The 21,553-nt window shown below is 45.8% G+C and overlaps 1 protein-coding gene and 1 pseudogene across 3 annotated transcripts in view; one reads left to right on the top strand and one right to left on the bottom strand.

The window, feature by feature from the left end:
- Positions 1-21,553, top strand: part of LOC147896494 (SUMO-activating enzyme subunit 1A-like) — a 58,290-nt gene that overhangs the window by 21,835 nt on the left and 14,902 nt on the right. For all 3 annotated transcript variants that reach the window (XR_015541779.1, XM_087381701.1, XM_087381702.1), the window contains exons 3-7: positions 1,728-1,923; positions 2,013-2,092; positions 2,223-2,342; positions 2,473-2,526; positions 2,621-2,687. Coding sequence is in view for 2 of the 3 variants with exons in the window: in XM_087381701.1 (XP_087237827.1) it covers positions 1,728-1,923; positions 2,013-2,092; positions 2,223-2,342; positions 2,473-2,526; positions 2,621-2,687 (517 nt within the window). In the remaining variant the exon portion in view is untranslated. The remainder of the gene's footprint in view (positions 1-1,727; positions 1,924-2,012; positions 2,093-2,222; positions 2,343-2,472; positions 2,527-2,620; positions 2,688-21,553) is intronic.
- On the bottom strand, positions 15,935-17,627 carry LOC147896495 (uncharacterized; annotated as a pseudogene).

Raw genomic sequence — 21,553 nt, forward strand, 5'->3', positions numbered from 1 at the left:
CTTGCGAACGCTCGCCTTCTGCCTTGACCTGCTCGCTGCTGTTCGCCACTGTTCCAAGGTGCTGTGGGGGTATCCAGGAGGGTGGGGGGGTAAGAGCACCTGTCCTGGCCCTGTTTTGGGGCTGCCACCAGGCCGCACATGTGCGCGTAGGTGGTGCCTAGGTTGGTAGGCCACATAGGCCTCTACCAGCCCCTCATCACCCGACCACCTGGTCGGTTTACCGAGACCAGGGTCTCAGCCCCCCTAGTCAGCTACTACCCCCCTCCTAGTCGGTTTGTTTGGGCAGGGGGTGACCCTGTAAATAGGCCCCCCTCCCTCCCACTTGAAGCATCTCAGCCTTCAGCAGGTTTTCACCGGAGTTGATAGTAGTAGAGGGGCTATTCCTGAGATCCTTGTTCAGGTCTCTCTTGGTTTCTTCTGTTTTCAGTTCTGTTCTGTGTGTTGTTTGCTGTCTTCTCTCCACTGTTGCTCAGCACTGCTGCACTTCTTACAATAACACACCAAACCAATCAACTATTTACATTTATACACTACCATTGGTCACATAAATACAAACACATACACAGTAAATGCTTAAAAGAGGGTAATAATTTTATGTACCTAGATGCTAATTCTCAGATTATCGGACTTAATCCGGCAAGGTGAGAGTGAGTAAAGCAACTAGAGGACTTGAACACTAACAAAGGGCCAGTTGGCTAATTTTAGCCAAGGAGAAAAATGCTTCTCTTTTAAGAGTGGCCAAGGCTGTTGTAATGACATTTGGTCTGTTCACACCAATGGATGGTGTAGTCTGGATCTTGAGCCTAGACTCCTACCTTCTAGATGGCAGATCATGAGATGTGGCACCAATGGCTCCTTGGGAACGGGTTTTGGTGGTATGGGATGCTAGAGCTATAGACATGGGCTAGTGGGATTTGATGTCTAGCCCATGTGCTCAGGGTCGGCTGGGAGGTGAGGTGCCTGCTGATTATCCTTTTGTTTCGCTGGTTGTTGTTTTGGACTGTGTTTAGGGTTAGATCCTTGAGGGGATTCTTTAGTGTGTATTTTGGGTCTATGGTTGAGAATTGAGCTTGATGCCTACCTTCTTATTTTGTCATCCCAGCATTGTGTGATCGGTTCTAAAAGAGGTGGTGAATGAGGATTGGGCTTGATAAATGCTCAGTCTCACGTTCATCTCATGCATGCTAACTGTGTAGTCCATGTATTCTTGTTTGTTGTACATGTCTTTGTGTAGCCATTCTTCAATTTTTTGTACAGCTGTCGTCAATGCCACAAACAAGAAATGCACCATGTCATGATGTGGTCTGTCTCCTACCTTGGTCCGATACAAATCGTAAATGCTCTAAAAAATCCTGCTGAATGATAATTGCAAATAGTTCTAATACATTTTATTGTTCCATCCCTAAAATCATTGTCCTTTCTCGTTGTGAATTTATGGTGATATGCGGCATGCTGACTACATTCCTATGGTGGTTATTGCAATTTTCAATGCCGCGATTCTTTCTGAGGGACTTTATTTGGCCTTCCCCAATCTTTGCAGTGGTAGATGGGCAACTTTAGCCTGCTTTACAGTGGGGAAATGTGGAAAAGAGATTTCTTCTTTTTTTCAAGAGCAATAGAAATGGGAATTTTTTTTTGGGCAACTGGGGAACTTGGCTGTAGTTGTTTGTCCAAGGACTATATAGTAGTTTGACCACATCTTTTCATGTGCTCTGCTTGTGCTACAGTTGTGCAAAAACATTGTACTCGCAGGAATTGGAAGGCTGACTTTGATGGATGACAACTCTCCTGGTTTGAAAGTAGATTCAGCCCATTTTTTGGCTCCCATGGAGCATTTAGAGAATGGCAGAGACTCTCTTGCGACTGCCTGTATGGAGTCCCTGAAAGACTTTAATCCTATGGTACAGGTTTCTGTAGAAAAAGGTGTGCATTGAGCCTGCGTCTTGTACTGTTGAACTTACTTGCTGACCTTTGTAAGTGCTACTTTGATTTGAATATTGGTTCTGATGCAGGTAACTTGACAGAAAAGCCAGTTGAGTATTTAGATAATTTTGATGCTGTAGTTATTGGTCGCTCACCTCTTGACTATCGAGTAAGTCAGATCACAAATCTGCCTTAAATTTTTTTATGGGGAATCTTTATGGAGAAATTATTTGCAGTATATTTATCATAATCTATCCATTCTCTTACAAAGGTGTTGTTGTGGTATTGACGAGGGACAGATACATATCAATGCCCTTTGTCGTAAAAGGCCCCACAGAGTGGCATTTTTTTCGGTTGATTGCAGAGGTTCCTTAGGAGAGATTTTTATAGACCTTCAGAACCATTCCTATGCATTGAAGGTAACATAAGATGCAACATTGTAATTGATTGTCATCACACAAATAATCTATTTCAGAGTGAAGATTTTGGCACTGGAATCTTCTAGTATCCTTTTCAATTAGTACGACTCTTTTGAAAATAACATGCCAGGTGAAAGAAAATGACACTCCTCTGCTGCAAGAACTTCATTATTGTAGTTTAGAGGTAAGACTTAGCCTCAAGGGGAATGATCAAAATTGAGGTTTTCTGATCATAGATGTTTGGCATAGTGGCACTGATCAATGAAAATCCTTGGCAGGAAGCCATTACAGTGCAATGGGATAGCTTGCGCAAAAAGACAACTAAGCTGTTCTTTGCCATGAGAGGTGCATATTCTTGTGTTCGTAACTTGTCAGGGTGCCAACCGTCTTAACTTATGCCTTTTGTAACACTGGCATGTCATCCTGTCAATTAGGAAACTGCAGTTTTGCTGAATGTAAATGAAAAGAAGGTTGAATTTGTTGCTTTATAGTTTGAAGGCCCGATATTTGTATTTGTTTATATGTGTGTCTCAGTGGTTTAGGTTTTGAGGACTGCATTAAACTTAGCTTTGCTCTCTTATCCTAGCCTTCATAAGATTAAGTACAACACAACCACACATACATACATACGTACGTATGTATACATTGATAAATATGTATATACATACACAGATACATGTATAAATGTTTATATAGATATCTATATGGACATATGCACACACACACACACACACACACACACACACACACACACACATTTATGCGTGTATGTATGCATGCATGTATGTATATAATACATAAATGCATATATGTATATATACACATATATACAACACACACACACACACACCCCTCCCCCCCCTGTCTCAACCACCTAAAACATTTGTGTGTGTGTGTGTGTGCGCACGCGCGTGCGTGCAAATCCCCCGATGGGGATGGCCTCACCATTGAGTTTTTGGTTGAATTTTTGGATCAGTTGAGTCCTGTTCTTTTGTACATGATTAGTGATGCTTGGCTCTTTGGCACTATGCCTTCATTGTGGGAAAAGGGATTGCTGCATTTGATTCCCAAAAAGCCATTATCAAAATATTTGCTAGATTGGCAGCCAATTACATTGATGCAGGTGGTACATAAGCTAACTTCTAAAATGTTGGTATTGCACATATCACATTTCTTCTGTACGTAGTTGCACCCTGCCCAGAATGGTTTTGTGCCCCGTAGGCAAATCATGGATAACATTGCAAAGCTTACATTGGCACTGAATGTGCCAAGTACACGCACAAGCTGTTTTGATCATGTAGGTGGATATTGAAAAAGCATTTGACAGTGTTAGACGGGATATCATTGCCGATGTTATGCGACGGCTGTGCTTTAGGCCCAAGATACAAAAAGTGGTTTATTGGCTCTATGGTGATGGCACGGCATTATCTGAATCTCCTCTCCATGGACCTTGGGATGCTCTGGTTGTCAAGGATATCCTCTTTGTGCTTTGTATTTTGCCATTGCTGTTGATGCATATGGATGCCTTAGTTTTGCAGCAGTGTTTGCATGGCATTGATTTTCCTGGAGGTGTACCTTTTGTCAGGAAGAGGGGAGCGACTCATTCTACATGCATTTCTCCTGATTTTGGAGCACTTTTGCTTAAATTTGGACCGGTTTTGGTGATTTCGGGGCTGTTTTGGTGCATTTTGAAGCTCCTTTGCCATGTTTTTGGGACCCTGGAACCTGATGCTGGTGAAGTTTTTGGAGCTAGCTGTTTTTCAGCATTTCGCCACCTTTTGGAGTTGTTTCGACCTATTTTCGAGCTCGTGGTGACCTCAACCTGCTCTTGGAAGGCATTTGGGGGCAAGCTACATGCGTTCCAACAAATTTTTGGAGCAGGTCTTGACTGATTTTTGCAAGCAACAGCTTGCTTGAGGGTTAGACTCACATTTCGAGGCATTTTTAAGGCCTATTTTGTTGTTTGAAGCTGTTCCTAACACTTTCGGGACTGTTTTGGGGCTTGTGGAGACTTCTCCTTGCTGTTTTGAATCTGTTTTAGGTGGTATTATGTAAGGACAGCCCATATTTTGCACTTGTAGGTGCATTTTCAGTCCATCTAGTTGAAGAACTTCTTGTTTTTTTTGGCAAAACAATGATAAAAATCAGCTCTGTTGGTGGCTCATTTTCTATATTCACTATTTTTTGCCCCCGAATCCTGGACTATTGGTTGATCCAGTACAATCAAACTATTAATCACTTTCTTCCTTATCCTTACTTCATCACATATGGGGTCGGCTGCTGTCTTCACCTTTCACATGTTGACATCCTTGAGACTCGAGAGGACATTGGGCTTTGTAATTGGTTGTTTGGTTTGGAATAGAGTTGATTTTCAGTTTGGTTTATGCCTCATCTCAGAATTCTCTCTCGAAAATCAGCCAATGCTTGGCTAGATTGCAGTACATATCGCAGCACGGGACTTTTCTGGCAGATTTGAGGTGCATCCTTAAGCTTAGTGTAGGCTTTGGCAGTGATATATGTTGCTTGAGCAGAGTGTTCACAGCACGTGAACTTTGTCAAGATTTCTTTGGCTCTTTTTATTTGCTCTTATGGCACATCAAAATCCGAATGACGTCTTTTAGATGCTTGCCTAGGAGGATAGGTTGGATGGCACCAACTATTCTCTTTGGAGTTGTATGGTACTGAATCTTTTGGTTGCCAAGAATTTATGGGACTATGTCACATGTGTCATCTCATTCAGATTGTGCTAAGCACTCCTCCATAGGGAGGGGGGGGGGGGGGTTATGTTGGTGGCGCATGGGGAGGTGTCATCCTGCTTCAACATGTATCCACTTGCTTGGTACTATTTCTTTTTGTTTTTCAATAGTATGCTTATTTAGAAATGAAATGTTTTCCTACTGTTCAGTTACGGACAATGGGGACTAGGAGGTCTAGCATTTGAGGGTGGACCCCCTTGCTTGGGGTTATGGGCATTAGTGACCCACAAGAGTGATGGCCTCTCTTTGAGAGGGACATCTGGAAACCACACCCCACCTGAGGACCCAAACATGGGACCAATCAAATGCACAGATTGCATACTGACCTAGGAACCATTCAAGAGAATGTTGCCTGAGCTTTGGGTGTGGGCCTGGCAGCATGCCAAGAGTAATGGAGATACAGGATAAGACGACAAAGAAATGAGCTCAGTATGGCTCAATTATGACCTTAGAGTATGTCAATAGATAGTCCAAGCTGTTAGGAACCCGTGGGTGCGATCAGAATTGAATTCTGACAACTTTGAAATTATAGGGTTTTTGGGAGTGACACGTGGCAGACTGCCACATGGAATCTGAGCTGGCAGGTCAGTCCACCTGTCCCACACATGTGGCAGCATGTATGGCAAGTGGCAAGGTATGCAAGCCAAGTGTCTGGCCCCAAATCTGGTAGATTTGGGGCAGGTTGTGGGCTGTCCTCTTTGGGACTGCAGCCCACCAAAAATCTGGGACAAGTGTCCACCTTCCACTCTAAGCCTTGGGGGGGGACTGAGCTTATAAAAGAAGGCCTCTCCCCTTCATTCTCTACATGAAAAATTCGTCACTTTTCTTATCTCTCCTTTTGGTTGATGCAGCAGAACCTCTCCAGCTCCTTGGGTGCAGCCAGCTTCTCCCTAGGCCATTCTCTCACCTCAGCAGCACTTTCTCTCTCTACAGCAGCACATTCTCTCTCTACAGTTCCAACCCTTCCTCTCCAGAAATCTGCCCCCTGCCAGCTCTTCTGGAATAGCAGCAGCATCCTCTCTCCTTCTCCTAGCCTGGAGCAGCCACAGCCCCGTTCTCTCTCCTGCTGCAGTCTTTCTCTCTCTACCGCAGAATTTCTCTCTCTACTGTTCCAGCCCCTTCCCCTTGCAGAAATCTGCCTTTCTCTGCACCTCTGGAACAGCAGCAACTCCTCTCTTACATTCCTTCCCTTGGGATCAGCATTGGCACTCTCTCTTTACAGCTATCACTCCATAAAGGCTTTCTCTCTCTAGCCTACAAGTTGTTTTTCTAAGCTGTTCTCATTCCAGCCCATTTCCACACTCTCCTCACCCAAGGTAGCTTCAGAGGCATCAAGGACTTCATCTACAAAAGGGTCAAGTCACGAAGGGAGCCTATATTGTCAAGTTTATCTCATTTGCAGCACTATTTCATGTTGTTTCTACTATCTTTCTAGAAACTAGTGCTTGCCTCTAATGTTGGATGTAAGTGGTGATTGTTGCAGGCTTCTTCCTTGTGGATTGGGCAAGCCAAGAGTTGAAACCTGAGCTTGGAGTCCTCCTTTTTGTTGTCTACCTTGTACATATGCTCTTGAGTCTTATATCTAGGTCTTAGGCTTTCACTGAGCTCATCAGTTTGGAAGGTGCATCGCACTTTGGTCTTGTATCTCCATTTTCAAGAATAAAGTGAGTCTGGATAAGGGGGGGGGGGGGGCGTCTTGGCCCCTCAATCATATTGCAATTTCCAATGTCACTTTGTGTTTAAGCTGTATAAGTCTTAATTCCAGCTTAATTGCAAACTCTTAAGTTCAAGTATATGTGTTTGGCAACTCGCAATCATTTCATTCAAACGCCTGTGCAAAATCCGTTTTTTGAATTGATAGAAAGCACCGAGTAGTTTACAGGAGGGCAACAACAAGCTGCTCCAATTGGTCAAGCACAAGTAGATATCTGCAGGTGTCGCTCCTGAGAAAGAAGCAGTGGGATACGAGGAATGTGCAAGCGTTATCTTTGATCACTCAATGTAACAAGGTTCATTATCCCTCATATTAGGTTCTGTCGACTAGTGAGCTGTCTGGAATATTTTGGAGAATATGTATCAAGCTGGTAATGAGGCTAGAATCTTATTTTTGCACAGAGAGCTTGATAGCTTGCACATGGATGAGGGTGACTCTATGTTGAATATTGGTAAGGTCATTCCAGACTCACAGCTTTTACCGTTACTATGGACTTTTCTACCTTATCATCAAGTTTGCCACACAATTCTTAATGCTCACAACCAAATGTATGGAACCCACAGTGAGCTTATGACCAAACCATTGTTAGAAACATGGTGGAGAGAGAGAGAGAGAGAGAGAGAGAGAGATAGAGAGAGAAGGTTAGGGTGTGAGAAAATGATGCACAAATGAAGACATAATGAAAAGGCTCTCATTCATTCATCAAGTGTGACAAGACAAGTGAAGTACAAGCCTTATATAGGCTACTCACTCACACGCTAGCACCTAGTGCATATGTCCCATGATGACACGTGGCACTCACACAAGACACACACACATAGACTAGTACTAGATCACCTAGTACTACACATCAATGCTTCACATCACCACACTCTTTGGCTATGATATCTCCAACACCCTACTTCAAAGCAAAGAGGTGTGAGACCCAACACGCAAGAGTAGACCAATTCCCCCTCCATCGCAATACTGAAAAGAGCAAGTCCAACTATCCAACACCTCCTGTGTGATAGTGACTTCCTAGTCAGCTTGCGACCGGCAAGGGCAAACCATTGTTGGAAACATGGTGGAGGGAGAGAGAGAGAGAGAGTTAGGGTGTGAGGAAATGATGCACAAATGAAGACATAATGAAAGGCTTTCATTCATTCATCAAGTGTATCATGACAAGTGAAGTACAAGCCTTTATATAGGCTACTCACACACACTCTAGCACCTAGTGCATATGGGATAAGTCCCTTGATGACATGTGGCACTCACACAAGACTCACATAGACTAGTACTAGATCACCTAGTACTACACACTAACACGTCACATCACCACACTCTTTGACTATGATATCTCCAACACTCCCCTTTAGAGCAAAAAGGTGTGAGACCCAACACGCAAGAGTAGGCCGATCCCCCCTCCACCGCAATATTGCAAAGAGCAAGTCCAACTATCCAACACTTCCCGTGTGATAGTGACTTCTCAGTCAACTTGCGACCGGCAAGGGCAAACCATCACTTGTCATCCCCCCTTAATCTCAATTGGGCGGTCAATATTATCAACCAAAGTGAAACAAAATACAATCATTTTTGGGGGACAACCCAGGGCAGAGTACCTCTTATTGACTCCAAATACATTCAATTTAGAGGGACAACTCAAGGCTGAGAACCTTTATTTGACTCAACACAAACACATATAGCATAGGGGCCTAGAAAGCCCAACCCTGGTCAAATGGATCCTCGTCGTCAAGAGAGAGGCCATGAACCTCTCTTGTAGCTGCATGTATTTCCTCTGGGGGCTCTTCAGGTTCAGCTTCATCTTCAGCCAGAAGATTCTCTTGTTCCTGTGCTTTCTTCTTGAAGCAATGGGCTTCAATGTGTCCTTTCTTTTTGCAAAACATGCAAATAATGTTCTTGTTGGTCTTCCATTTGCTTGTGGAAGCAAATGCATGATCAATAGGAGAGGCAAGAACGGCTTCCTTATTGCGACGATCCTTCTCAATGAGGAGGGCCACCATATCATCAAAAGTGGTAGTGGCAAGACCAAGGATCTCAAGAGTGTGCTCAAAGCGAGAAATGCGGTGCATACTCTTCAAAAGGACGGCCATCTTATCTTCATCATTAGGAACACTCTTCAAACTTGAGAGTTGTTGAACAAGAGATTGAAACCGGGCTAGATGATCACTCAATTCATCACTCTCTTCCATTTATTACCAAAGAAGTTCTCAAGGTGATCCCAAATCTCCTTAGCAGCGGACTTGAAGTCCACATGATGAATGAGAGAGTCGGCCAAACAAAGACTAATAAGAGCAATGGCCTTGGCATTCTGCTGCTTCCATAATTTGCGTTGTTGCTGATCAGTTGTCTCAAGATGCTCTTCCTCAACAACATCCCAAACTCCTTCACGCATCAGGAATAGTTGCATCTTGTAGGGAACTTGAAGAGAAGGAAGTCATGATGAAAGAGGGCTTCCAGAAAGCATGCAATAAGCTGAGAAGACCAGCAAATATGGCGGCTGGCAGAAGGCTCCAAAACACGGGTAGTCCTCACGTGACAAGTCGGGAGAGGAAATGATCTTAGAGATTGCTAGAGCAACTAGTCAAAGGCTGGGACCACTCAAAAAACTCCACAGGCAGGTCCGAAAGCAAAGTTGACTGAAGTAATGCAGTTGTAGAGGCCTATAGCAGAAATTCGATGGCTTGGTCTGCTCCGAAATGCACACAGCAGCACGTGGAGAGGCTGGAAAAGCTCCGAATTAAAGAGGTTGATCACCACGCAGCACTTGGAGGCAGACAGATGGTCTGTTGTAGGGCTGGAGTCGCTTGGAGATGCCGACTATGAAGCAAAGATGGCAGCAGCAGCAGGTTGGCCTAGGGTCAGACCACCAGGCAGGAATGCTACCAAGAGCACCTAGGAATGAAGGCGATTGGCTATGGAGGAGAAAAACAGGGTGAAAACCAAGCTATGGAGGGCGGCTGTGCAGAAAAGAAGAGGCGAGGCAAAGGCGATTACAAGAGGAGAAGCAATGGAGGTCTGGGGTGCAGAAACCCTAGGCAGGATGAGCCAGCAGAAAAGAGAAGGCAGCAGAGGCGAAAATAGGGCAGCTGAGCAGATTTAGGGTTTCGAATTAGGGTTAGGGTTGGGTCGTGGCAGCTATGGCAATGGCAGGACTAAGTGGCTGTGATACCATGTTGGAAACATGGTGAAGGGAGAGAGAGAGTTAGGGTGTGAGGAAATGATGCACAAATGAAGACATAATGAAAGGCTTTCATTCATTCATCAAGTGTATCATGACAAGTGAAGTACAAGCCTTTATATAGGCTACTCACACACACTCTAGCACCTAGTGCATATGGGATAAGTCCCATGATGACACATGGCACTCACACAAGACTCACTCACATAGACTAGTACTAGATCACCTAGTACTACACACTAACACATCATATCACCACACTCTTTGACTATGATATCTCCAACAACCATCACTAGTCATCCCCCCTTACTCTGAACTGGGTGGTCAATACCATCAACCAAAGTGAAAGACAATACATTCATTTTTGGGGGACAACCCAGGGCAGAGTACCTCTTATTGACTCCAAATACATTCAATTTAGAGGGACAACTCAAGGCTGAGAACCTTTATTTGACTCAACACAAACACATATAGCATCACTCGTCATCATCTATCACCTCAGAGAGGGATAGATCATGTAATATAGTAGATAAAGCTTGCTCCGTACATATTCTCGAGCTTGTCCAGTGTCTCCTTGGCTGAAGTAGTGAGGTCAAGATGATGTAGTAGTTTGTTAGCCAACCTCACACCAATAAGCGCTAGTGCCTTGTCATTCCTCTCATCCCAAGCTGAGAGTGGTGCTGATGTATCTTCACCACGAGGATGAGGCTCCATAGTATCAATCTCAAGTATCAAAGCCAACAAGCTGAAACTGATAACTAGCAAATGAAGCAACCTGTGATGCTGAATACCGGTGTAATGAAGGGGAAAAAGAGGCCAAGTTAGAGCCCTTTTAGATGGAAAATGTGGAGGGACTATATAAGTCTCCATTCACCCCCTACTATGTACCTTTTGATGTAACATCTAATCCTATCTACTCTCCCTTCCTCCTCCTTGCCTACGCTCACTCACTCTCTCTCTCTCTCTCCCTCAATCTCTCCCTCTCTTTCCTACCGCATTTTCTCTCTCCTACCCCTTCTCCTCCCTTCTTCCTCTATTTCTCTCCCCTTCTGCTAGTCTATCTCCCTTTCTCTAAATCTGCCCCTACCCCTTTTCTACATTGGTATCAGAGCTCCGGCTCTGGCACCTTTGCTTCCGCCCTTTCACCCTCACCTCTGAATCCCAGCAGCTGCCACGCTAAGCCAACGCTAGACTTGAATGCTGCAAAAGCTATCTACAGCAGACCAAGTGAAACCGGCCTTCGATAAACAAAAGGGCAGTGATCTTCTTCTACTCAGTCATAAACTTCATAAATGGCCACAATGCAAGCTTGAGTCACTTCAATCACTTAGCACAACTTAGAACTTAGAAACAAGCTTCAACAACAACAAAGGTGAGGCTAGAATGCCCCTGCTCAATGAAAATAGTACACAGTGCACCCACTAGCTCCAAATGCCTTGGCGTCCCTTACGGTATTTATTTAATGCTTCTGAATGGAAATGCTTTACAACAGGGGTTCAACCCTACACTGTTCCTCTCTGCAAATCCTCTACTTGTCTTCAAGGCATCTAATCCAAGTGCACCACTAGAATTCCCACTGGCAAGGCATACTCAAGCATTCAGTTCTGATGTGACCCAACTTAGAGGCATTCAGGCATGCAAACCACTGGCAAACTGAGCTCAAGGCAGCCTCAAGGCTATCACATGCATCCACACTGTCCTTAGGCCTTCCACAGGATCACCCTTGCCTTTGGGTGCTTGCTAGAACCTGTAGGAGTCCTGAAAGGACTGCAAACAACACGCATGCACTACAAAAAACTGCAAAGCAAGAAAGAACAAGGAAAAACAGAACTTGAAACCAACTCCCGCTATTTGTGCCAGAGGAGCGAGCTCCTTCCTTCCCCCTATCCTCTGTCCAGGCTCCCCGCAGGGTGCAGATTTCTTCCAGCAATTAGGAGAAGAGAGAAATCAAGGTAAAGGTGAACAAGAAAGAGCTGTAGAGGAAAGATGGTTCACAGATCTGTCTCGAAATGATTGCCTCGGGATCTATGCCTGAGTCCTCCTAAGAGGGTGTGCCAAAAGCAGTAGAGAGAGTTCATCCTGCAGCCTGCACTGGTCCAAAACAGCTCCAGAGCAGCTCTAGAAGCCACCACGCAGCCAGAAACATGTGCACAAAGGTCCAGCACAGCAAAAGACAACCCTGGGCACCTGTTGGAGGCAGCTGAACACGTCTGTACGGATTTCGTACGGTCGTACGGATTCCTTACAGCCATACGGACTTGCATAAAGTCCATATGAAAATTTTCAAAAAGTTTAAAAATAACTTCTGACACTTCTTAGCAGTGCGTACTACCCTTGGAATAGTCAAAACAGGATTAAAACGGCTGATAACAGCTGAAAGCAGGCTTGAAACAGCTCAAGCAACTCAAAAACTGCACAAGAACAACTGAAAACGTCCAACACCCTTAGGAGAGTGAGGGAAGAGAGATGGAAGGTGGGGGGAAGGGCACGCATACACATGCATGACAAATGGCACCTCCTCCTTGCCATTTGTCCCTTCATTAAAGTCCTAACCCCCATACCAAGGACAACATTGGTTGTCCTTGGGCCCAACTTTTAGACCCCTCTTTTAAAGCCTTTGCCTTGCCCCTAGGACCTAGTGGTGCACCTAGACTTTATAGACAAATTTATCCATAACAGTATGTTGACTCAAGTGCATCAAACCACATGACAGGTCATGCAGAATGGTTGCTGCTGAAAAAGTACAAATAGGCAGAAATAGCCCATACCATAATATACATCATCTGTAAGATACAACCTGCAATGATAATATGGGCTAGGAGAGCTCAAGAGTCCATCCATACATCAATGCATCCTCTATGTCGAGTGTCGTGAACACCCATCATGGAGACCTCACGGCAAAAATAATGTCAGCAAGTAGCATCTCGGGTGAGACAATCGGTGCCACCAAGCGATCTTCATATATATAAGCAGTTTGAATCTAGGAAGGGGAGGTGCTACTCTCCTCTTGAGCACCACGCAATGCTCCAGATCTCTGCTTTGCTGAACCTGTAGGAGCTTGTACCATAGTTGGCGCAAGCTGAAACGCGTCAAGGTAGAGCTGCAAAATCTGAGGTGAGTCTGCCAGGTCACCCTCCTCCATCCACCTCACATCCAGTGCAGGATAATTCCTGAACTTCACCAGGTCGCGACGGGAAACTCTACCTTTCACTTTTCTTTCCATATGTGCCAAAATCTGTTCCGGAACCAAGATTTCATCCAACTCTTTCACCTCGGCCTGATCCTCATGCAGCAGGTCAGCAGGCACATCACCCTGGAAAGGCTTCAATAAACTCACATGAAAGGCATTGTGTATGGTCCAAGTGGTAGGTAGCTTCAGCCTATAAGCTACATCATTAATGCGTTCAAAGACCTGAAAAGGGCCATAATACTGCATCTTCAGCTTTGTGTACACTTTCGTCTTGCCTTTCATCTTCCTGAGTGGTGTTTTTTAAAAACGCAGCAGCACCCAATCGCCCTCTTTCAAGAGTAACTCGCGGCGATGCTTATCGGCTGCCCGTTTGTGCTTCTCTTGGCTTTTCTGGAGGGCTGTTTTGACCTTCTGGTAAGCAACATCCAAACTTACCACAAATCTGTCTGCTTCAAAAATCTTCTCTTTCGTATGCAGAATGGGAGGTACCTGTCGTTCTCCTGCCACAATTTCAAAGGGGGCTTTCCCCGTGGATGAGTGTACAGTGTTGTTGTATGGGAACTCAACAAGTGGCAAAAATTACTCCCATTTCGGCAGCTGATCCGAAACATAGCATTTGAGAAGACAAGGGCAGTGGAATTGGCTTCTTCGGACTGCCCATCAGATTCAGGATGGAAAGAGGATGAGAAATTCAGTGTGGTACCCATATTCTCAAAGATACCTCTCCAGAAAAGACTTGTCATCCGCGGGTCTCTATCACTAACAATTGATTGAGGCATCCCGTGATGTGTAAACACATGAGACATAAAGAGTCTCGCCATCTGGTCTGCTGTAATTTTCTTTCTGATGGGAATGAAGTGGGCCTGCTTGCTGAATCTGCAAATAATGGTCCATATCCCATCATGTCCAGATGGTGTACGAGGAAGATCAAAGATAAAATCCATGGCAATGCTCTGCCAAGGTCGATCAGGAATAGGTAGAGGCTGCAGCAGTCCACCTGCTTTTGCCTGTCATATTTCACCTTTTGGCAGGTGATGCATGTCTTGACATATGCCTCGACATCTTTTCTCAATGATGGCCAAAAGAAATAGTGCTCCACAGCTTTGATGGTGGCATCAATGCCTCTGTGTCCTGCATAGGGTGGAGCATGACTGTCAACACTTTGGGCCTCAATTGTTTCGTGACACACACTCTACCATGCATCATCAGAAATCTGTCTTTGAGAGTATAGTGCTCATGCCTCTGTATATCAACCAAATGATCATAAATCCTTGAAAAATCAGCATCATTGGCATATTGATCCTTCATCGCATCAAGCATGGTCACTGTTGAAACTTGTGGCTTAACAGACATTGCATTTGGAGTGGACTTGCGTGAGAGTGCATCTGCAACAACATTCTTCTTCCTAGGCACATGCACAATCTGAAAATGAAACATAGAAAGAAAATTTGCCCACCTCATATGCTTCTCAGACAACTTTCTCTGAGTGAGAAAGTACCGCAGTGATTGATGATCAGTCTGAACATGAAAATCAGCACCCAAAAGATAATGCTTCCAGGTCGAAAGAGCATGTATGACAGCCAACATCTCTTTCTCATAGATGCCAAAATTCATTTCAGCATCTTGGAGCACTCTAGAGTCTACTCTCGTATGCCACGTGACTCTTTCATCCTGCATAAGTACCCCTCCTACGCTGTTCCCACATGCATCTGCTTGGACAGCGAAGGGTTTGCGAAAATCTGGCAAAATAATCATAGGATCTGAGCAGAGTCGCTCCTTCAGTGGGTCAAAAGCCGCAATTTCTTTGGGACCCCATCTGAAAGTGACCCCTTTCTTCTGTAAGGCTTGTAAAGGAGATGCAGTCTCTGCAAAATACCGAATGAACCTTCTGTAGTACGAGCACAAGCCCAGAAAGCTGCGTACTTCATGGATGTTCTTCAGGTGTGGCCAATTCGTGATGGCCTCTACCTTGGCAGGGTCCATCCTAACTCCATCCTTGGAAACAATGTGCCCAAGAAAATGGATCTCATGCATGAAGAATTCACTTTTCTTGGCATTGACAAGCAGCTTATGCTTCCATAGCTCCTCGAGAATAATTGCCAGGTGCTTCCTATGTTCAGCTCTCATCCTGAGAGAGCACGATGATGTCATCGAAGAAAGTGCCAATAAAGGCTCGGTGCTCTCTAAAATTCCTGTTCATCATTCTGTTGAAGGTGGTAGGTGCATTGGTTAACCCAAATGGCATGACAAGAAACTCGTACAGACCAAATGTGGTACGAAATGCTGTTTTGTGAATATCCTCTGGCTGAATTCTGATCTGGTGATAACCACTCTTCAGATCAATGCGGCTGAACATTCCAGACCCCTATAACCTATCCAAAATATCATTTATCCGAGGTATAGGGAATCTATTCTTAATGGTAATCTTATTGAGGGCTCTATAGTCAATGTACATCCGCCAGGATCCATCCTTCTTTTGGACCAAGAGCACAGGTGAGCAGTAAGATGAAGAGCTGGGCTGAATCAGCCCCTTCTCCAGCAGCTCCTTGACTTGGTTCATAATTTCCTCTTGCTGGGCTGCATTGACCCTGTAAGGAGGTCGGTTAGGAGGACTGCTACCATGGATTATATCTATCGTGTGGTCTTTTGGCCTTTTAGGGGGCAACTCCTGTGGAAGTGAGTCAGAAAAACAGTCCCTAAACTGAAAAAGAAAATCTGTCCGCTGTTTTTCCAGCTTAGAAAAATGAGACTCTTCTACTTTTCAGATGCAAACACTAAGTACGCTGAAAGATGCTTTTTCATTACGTTGCCAATGGTAGAAGCAGATACAAGAGGGATGGATTCTCCCTTCAATTCAGCATCCAAAACGTGGGTCCTTCCACGGTGAGTGATTGTGATTGTTTTATTCTTTGTATCCAAAACAGCCCCTGCCAAGGTATCCCCAGTAACACATCACAACCATTCAACGGCATAATATAGAACTCTTCTGTGTCCACGTAGCTTTGAATATGCATCCGCAACTTGCCTATCACCGGAGTAACTGATTGGCTGAGTCCAGGACAAGCCATTTCTGCATCACACAAAGGACCCATCTCTTCTGTCCTTATTCCTAACTTTCCAGCCAGCTTTGGAGAGATGAAATTGGCCTTGGCTCCCGGATCGAAAAACATCAGAGCTGTCTGGTCTCTTATCTTGCCCCATGCCCGCCGGCATAACTCCGTAGCATCTGTATTCTGAACAGCCCCAATCAAGTCTGGCAAAAGACCAGCAGTGGGCTTGGGCTTTTTATTCTTCTGATCAGTCCTCTTTTCCTCATTGAGCTCACCGTGCTCAGAAGGAGGGAACTTCCGCTTCTTATGTGGGCATTCAAAAGCCCTGTGGCCTTCCTCCTTGCAAATATAACACTTGTTGGCATCATAAAGAATTTGCTTTTCCTCATCAGACATGCGGGTCGGTACTTGCCTCTTTCCTCCAACAAACTTTGCCTTCATGGGCTGCGAAAACTTTCTGAACTTCTTAGGGGATTTCGTCTTGCTATGCTTTGACCTTGATGTCTCTTGTGAGCTTCCTTTGAACCCAAAAACTTTCCCTTGCATTAGAGCATAAGCTGTAGTGGCATTCTCAACCAACTGAGACATATTGGAAACCCTTGTCTTCGTGCAGTAGTCCCGAATCTCCTTTGGCAACCCACAGCAATATCTTTCAATTTGCTCGGACAGCGGTACATGTCTATAAGAATTCATTGGCAGTAGGGCTTCCCAAAACTTCTTATTGTAGTCCTCCAAATTTCTGCAATTTGCAGCATCCAACCTGTACCAGGCGGTCATGATATCCACCTCAAAAGTGGTAGTGAGCCATGCTGCTGAGAAGACCTGCTTGAATTCGACCCAAGTGGTAGGTGCTCTACCTTGCAAGAGGAGGTTGGTCCACCATTAGAGCGCATTGCCCTTCAAAAAGGTGGCTGCCTTTTGGACATTGGAGGATTCTGTGAAGTGTCCACCTAAGTAGGCAGCATCAAATTGTTGCACGAATGTCAAAGTCTTCAATGTGTCCTGCATCCCATTGAAAGTCTCAAACTTGACAATTGCCCCTCCCTCCTTGTAATCTTTCAATTTGCCTTTAGGGTCACGATTGTTATAAACGGGGGCTGTAAAAACGGTGGGGGCATCACTGCTCCCGCATTTTGAGCCATTCCAACCATACCCATGGTGGGGTTTGGCATTCCAGGTCCCACTCCTTGCATCTGTGGCATATTCCAAGTATTGCCCATTGTCCTAGGCATTCCTGTTTGCATTCCAGGCTGCATCCCAATGTTTGAGTACATCATATTGGCATTTGCAGGGGGCATTTCACCCATCATAAGTTGCTGGAAAGTCTGCATTCCCGGCTGCGTGCTGCCCATAAAGCTACCTGGCCTTCCGAGTGCCTCTGCGGATGGTGTCACCATTGCTTGAAAAACTGATCCCCCTCCGAAATATCCTGGATGCATCGTGGGCTGAAGAAGGGCTTTCTGTCCCTGATTGACTAAATGAAAGTTATTGGTATTACCTGCTATAGGGGTGATCGAGGGCATCTCTGACGGCTGTCCACCGAAAGAAACATGCCTAGGAGTCTTCTTATGCTTCTTATGTTTCTTCTGAGATGACTTTTTGCTTCCAGGGGAAGCAACCATAGGGGGAGGAGCTTGCATAATCTCCATGACAACATGTTGCAACTGCGACAGGGCTCCCGCTACACTTCTCATTCGTAGTTGGAAAACTGCATTGGGATCAAGCTCCTCTGCCTCATCTACCTCATCCTGTGAGTCCTCCGTCGCATGCTCAAGAGAGATTGGATGTGCCATACTGTCCTGTTGGTCATCACCCCCACTGATATTGTGCTCCTCTTCAAAGCTCTCTGATGCTCTGTCTTTGTCTTGCCCCTCTTGCTCTGAAATGGTCAATGACCTCTCACGGTGTGACATGCTTGCTAAGATTGATGGCTATAGCAACAATTGCATTGAAGGTGTCCTTCACCCCACACTACCAAGGCTCACCTCTGGAGGAAGATGGTGATGGTCCCGGCAACGGAACCACTAAAACCGGCCTTCGATAAACAAAAGGGTAGTGATCTTCTACTCAGTCAAACTTCATAAATGGCCACAATGCAAGCTTCAGTCACTTCAATCACTTAGCACAACTTAGAAACAAGCTTCAACAACAACAAAGGTGAGGCTAGAATGCCCGTGCTCAATGAAAATAGTACACAGTGCACCCGCTAGCTCCAAATGCCTTGGTGCCCCTTACAATATTTATTTAATGCTTCTGAATGGAAATGCTTTACAACAGGGGTTCAACCCTGCACTGTCCCTCTCTACAGTCCTCTACTTGTCTTCAAGGCATCTAATCCAAGTGCACCACTAGAATTCCCACTGGCAAGGCATACTCAGGCATTCACTTCTGATATCTGACCCAACTTGGAGGCATTCAGGCATCCAAACCACTGGCAAACTGAGCTCAAGGCAGCCTCAAGGCTATCACATGCATCCACACTGTCCTTAGGCCTTCCATAGGATCACCCTTGCCTTTGGGTGCTTGCTAGAACCTGTAGGAGTCCTGGAAGGACTTCAAACAACACGCATGCACTGCAAAAAACTGCAAAGTAAGAAAGAACAAGGAAAAACAGAACTTGGAACCAACTCCCACTGTTTGTGGTAGAGGGGCGAGCTCCTTCCTCGCACCTATCCTCTATCTAGGCTCCCCGCAGGGTGCAGGTGTCTTCCAGCAATCAGGAGAAGAAAGAAATGAAGGTAGAGAGCGGAGGGTGAACAAGAAAGAGCTTTAGAGGAAAGATGGTTCACAGGTCTGTCCCGAAATGATTGCCTCGAGATTTGTGCATGAGTTCTCCTAAGAGAGGGTGCCAAAAGCAGCAGGGAAAGTTCCTCCTACAGCCAGAACAGCTCCAGAAGCCACCACACAACTAGAAATATGTGCACAAAGGTCCAGTACAGCAAAAGACAACCTCGGGCATCTGTTGGAGACAGCTGAACACGTCCGTACATCCGTACAGTAAGTACCTCTCTCTCTCTCTCTCTCTCTCTCTCTAACACCCACAAGATGACGTGTCTCTCAGCCAGCGGAGGACAGAGTGTGCTAGATTATGCCTTGGTACATGTGGATACTATACCCATTACAAAAGCTTCAGCATAGGGATGAAATATCCGGAATCGGACCATCTCCCAATATGGATGGATCTTGACATACACCTTGAACATAGGGAGCAGAAATTCTCAGTACATACAGGAGGTTTCAAAGTAGACCCAGACAAACACCAAGTTTATGCAGACACTTTGGATGCAAAGCTGAGAGCAATAACCAACCCCACATGGACAGCCTTGCAGGAAGCAATACTTGCCTCAGCCACGCAAACATTTGGAGCAGCAACTACAAGAAAAAAGAAACAGGTCGAGGAATGCAAACAACTACGCCAAGAGCTGAAATACATACTGGATGCAGATAGGCATAAACAACCGGAGAAGACATACAATGCCCTCACAAGGAAAAAGAAAAGAAATTATATTTTGGAAAGAGAGAAATCTGATTTGGTCACTTTCATCAAAAATCCAAGAAAGGGCTGGAAACAAGTGAAAGGCAGACGGAAACAGGTCATAGGGGATATATCAGATGCAACCATGCTTAATTATGTTACCAAGTTGTACAATCATGCACATGCTACTGAAATGGGGAAGGAGGATCTATCGGTCACATGCACTAGTCCTTTCACCTTCGAAGACATTGAAGTTGGACTAAAGAAGATGGCTAATGGCAAAGCATCAGATCACATGAAGATACAGGCGGAATTTGTGAAATGGACAGGAGACCGAGCAAGAACATGGCTCTCACACATCCGAACACATGCTCTACACCATGGTTTCCCTCAGGAATGGCAAGAAAATTGGGTCCAGCCTTTACACAAAGGTGGAGACAAAAATTCAGTCACAAATTACAGAGCTATAATGATCAGCCCTACATTGGCCAAGCTCTTCAGTACAGTGCTTGAAATGAATCAGCTCATGGGCAGAAGAGGCACAGAAAAGAGCCACCGGATAGGCGGGCTTTCGCAAGGAGCACAGGACACTTATTACCTTAAGGGTCCTCATGGATGAATGCAGACTGAGAGGACGGACTCTTTTTTGCCGAAAAAAGAGTGCTAATTATATTACTTCGAGAACAAGATACAAAAGGTCAGCTTATAGCTGACGGGCTGCGTTCACAAATCGGACACAGCCCTAAAAGGTAGCAGAATAAATCATACTCTCACGGAGGGATAAGACGAGTGTGAATGAACAGCCATCGGGGTGGTGAGTAGTGCCACCGAAGGCCCTGCGTAGTCTGCTCGAAGAAAAGGCCCTGTGTGTCCCAAGCCCGGAGGAAGCGTCTCCGCTTCTCCTGACCGGCCCGGGAGTCTCCCTGAATCTGGTCCCACTGGCCTCTGAGGGTATGAATAATCTCACTCCAAATCTCCGCCATGATCTGGGCAGTCGATAAGGAGGTGCCACCGAGGATCTGCGCGCAGCGCGAGGTCCAGATGTGCCACCCTGTAATGCTGCTAATAATCTCCCAGACTGGCTGCCTCTCCCGAACTCCTGTATCAGCCTCTGCTAGGTGCTGCGGGATACCCTCGAGCGGCCCCCACGTCCCCTGTGTGATAAGGAAAGTGGGGTCCTGTTGGCATGCCTCGAATAAGTGATGAAGACCAGGTGCGGTGCTGCACCAACAGAACGCGCCCCAAGTGATCAATCCTAGCTCTGGTGCTGCGCGAGTAAGAATCCCGAAAGTCCACCTCCACACTTCCTGGGCGCGAGTGCAGCTTCACAGGCAGTGTTTTGGTGACTCCTCATCCGCATGGCAAATCTGGCAGCATCCGTCCTGGCCTATCTGCCTCAACCAGCTCCCCACTGAAGACCTTTGTGGGTAAGAAGCCACAGGAAGTATGAGATCTTCCGCGGCCGCTAGCTCCCCCACAAGGCCTTCCAGAATGCCTGCAAAAGAACCTGGAAATACCCTGTGCGTACCAGTTGGGTCGCTGGGTGGGGGGGCGGCTCTGCATCCTCCCAAGAACTCGCCTGCCCAGAGTCGTGCTGTAGGCGAAGAAGGAAGTCGGCCCCTGTCCTGTCACAATCTCTGGCCACCACCACTCTCCTGGGTACCAATCAAGCTCTGACAAGGCCCGCCCCTTTTTAGAGCCAGAGACGCTAAAGCTGCATCTGGTCCTGCTCGATGCTAGGGTCGGTACGCCAGACCTTCCCCAAAAGGCCTACGACCCGAACCCTCTGCCATGGGAGTAGGGGGTCGATGAGCGCATCCTCTCTCCTGAGTCGTCCGTCCCCAGAAA

This window comes from Dipteris shenzhenensis, chromosome 11 (genome assembly GCF_047967505.1).
Source record: "Dipteris shenzhenensis isolate YYH24624 ecotype China chromosome 11, Dip_SZ_1.0, whole genome shotgun sequence".
NCBI classification, from domain to species: domain Eukaryota; kingdom Viridiplantae; phylum Streptophyta; class Polypodiopsida; order Gleicheniales; family Dipteridaceae; genus Dipteris; species Dipteris shenzhenensis.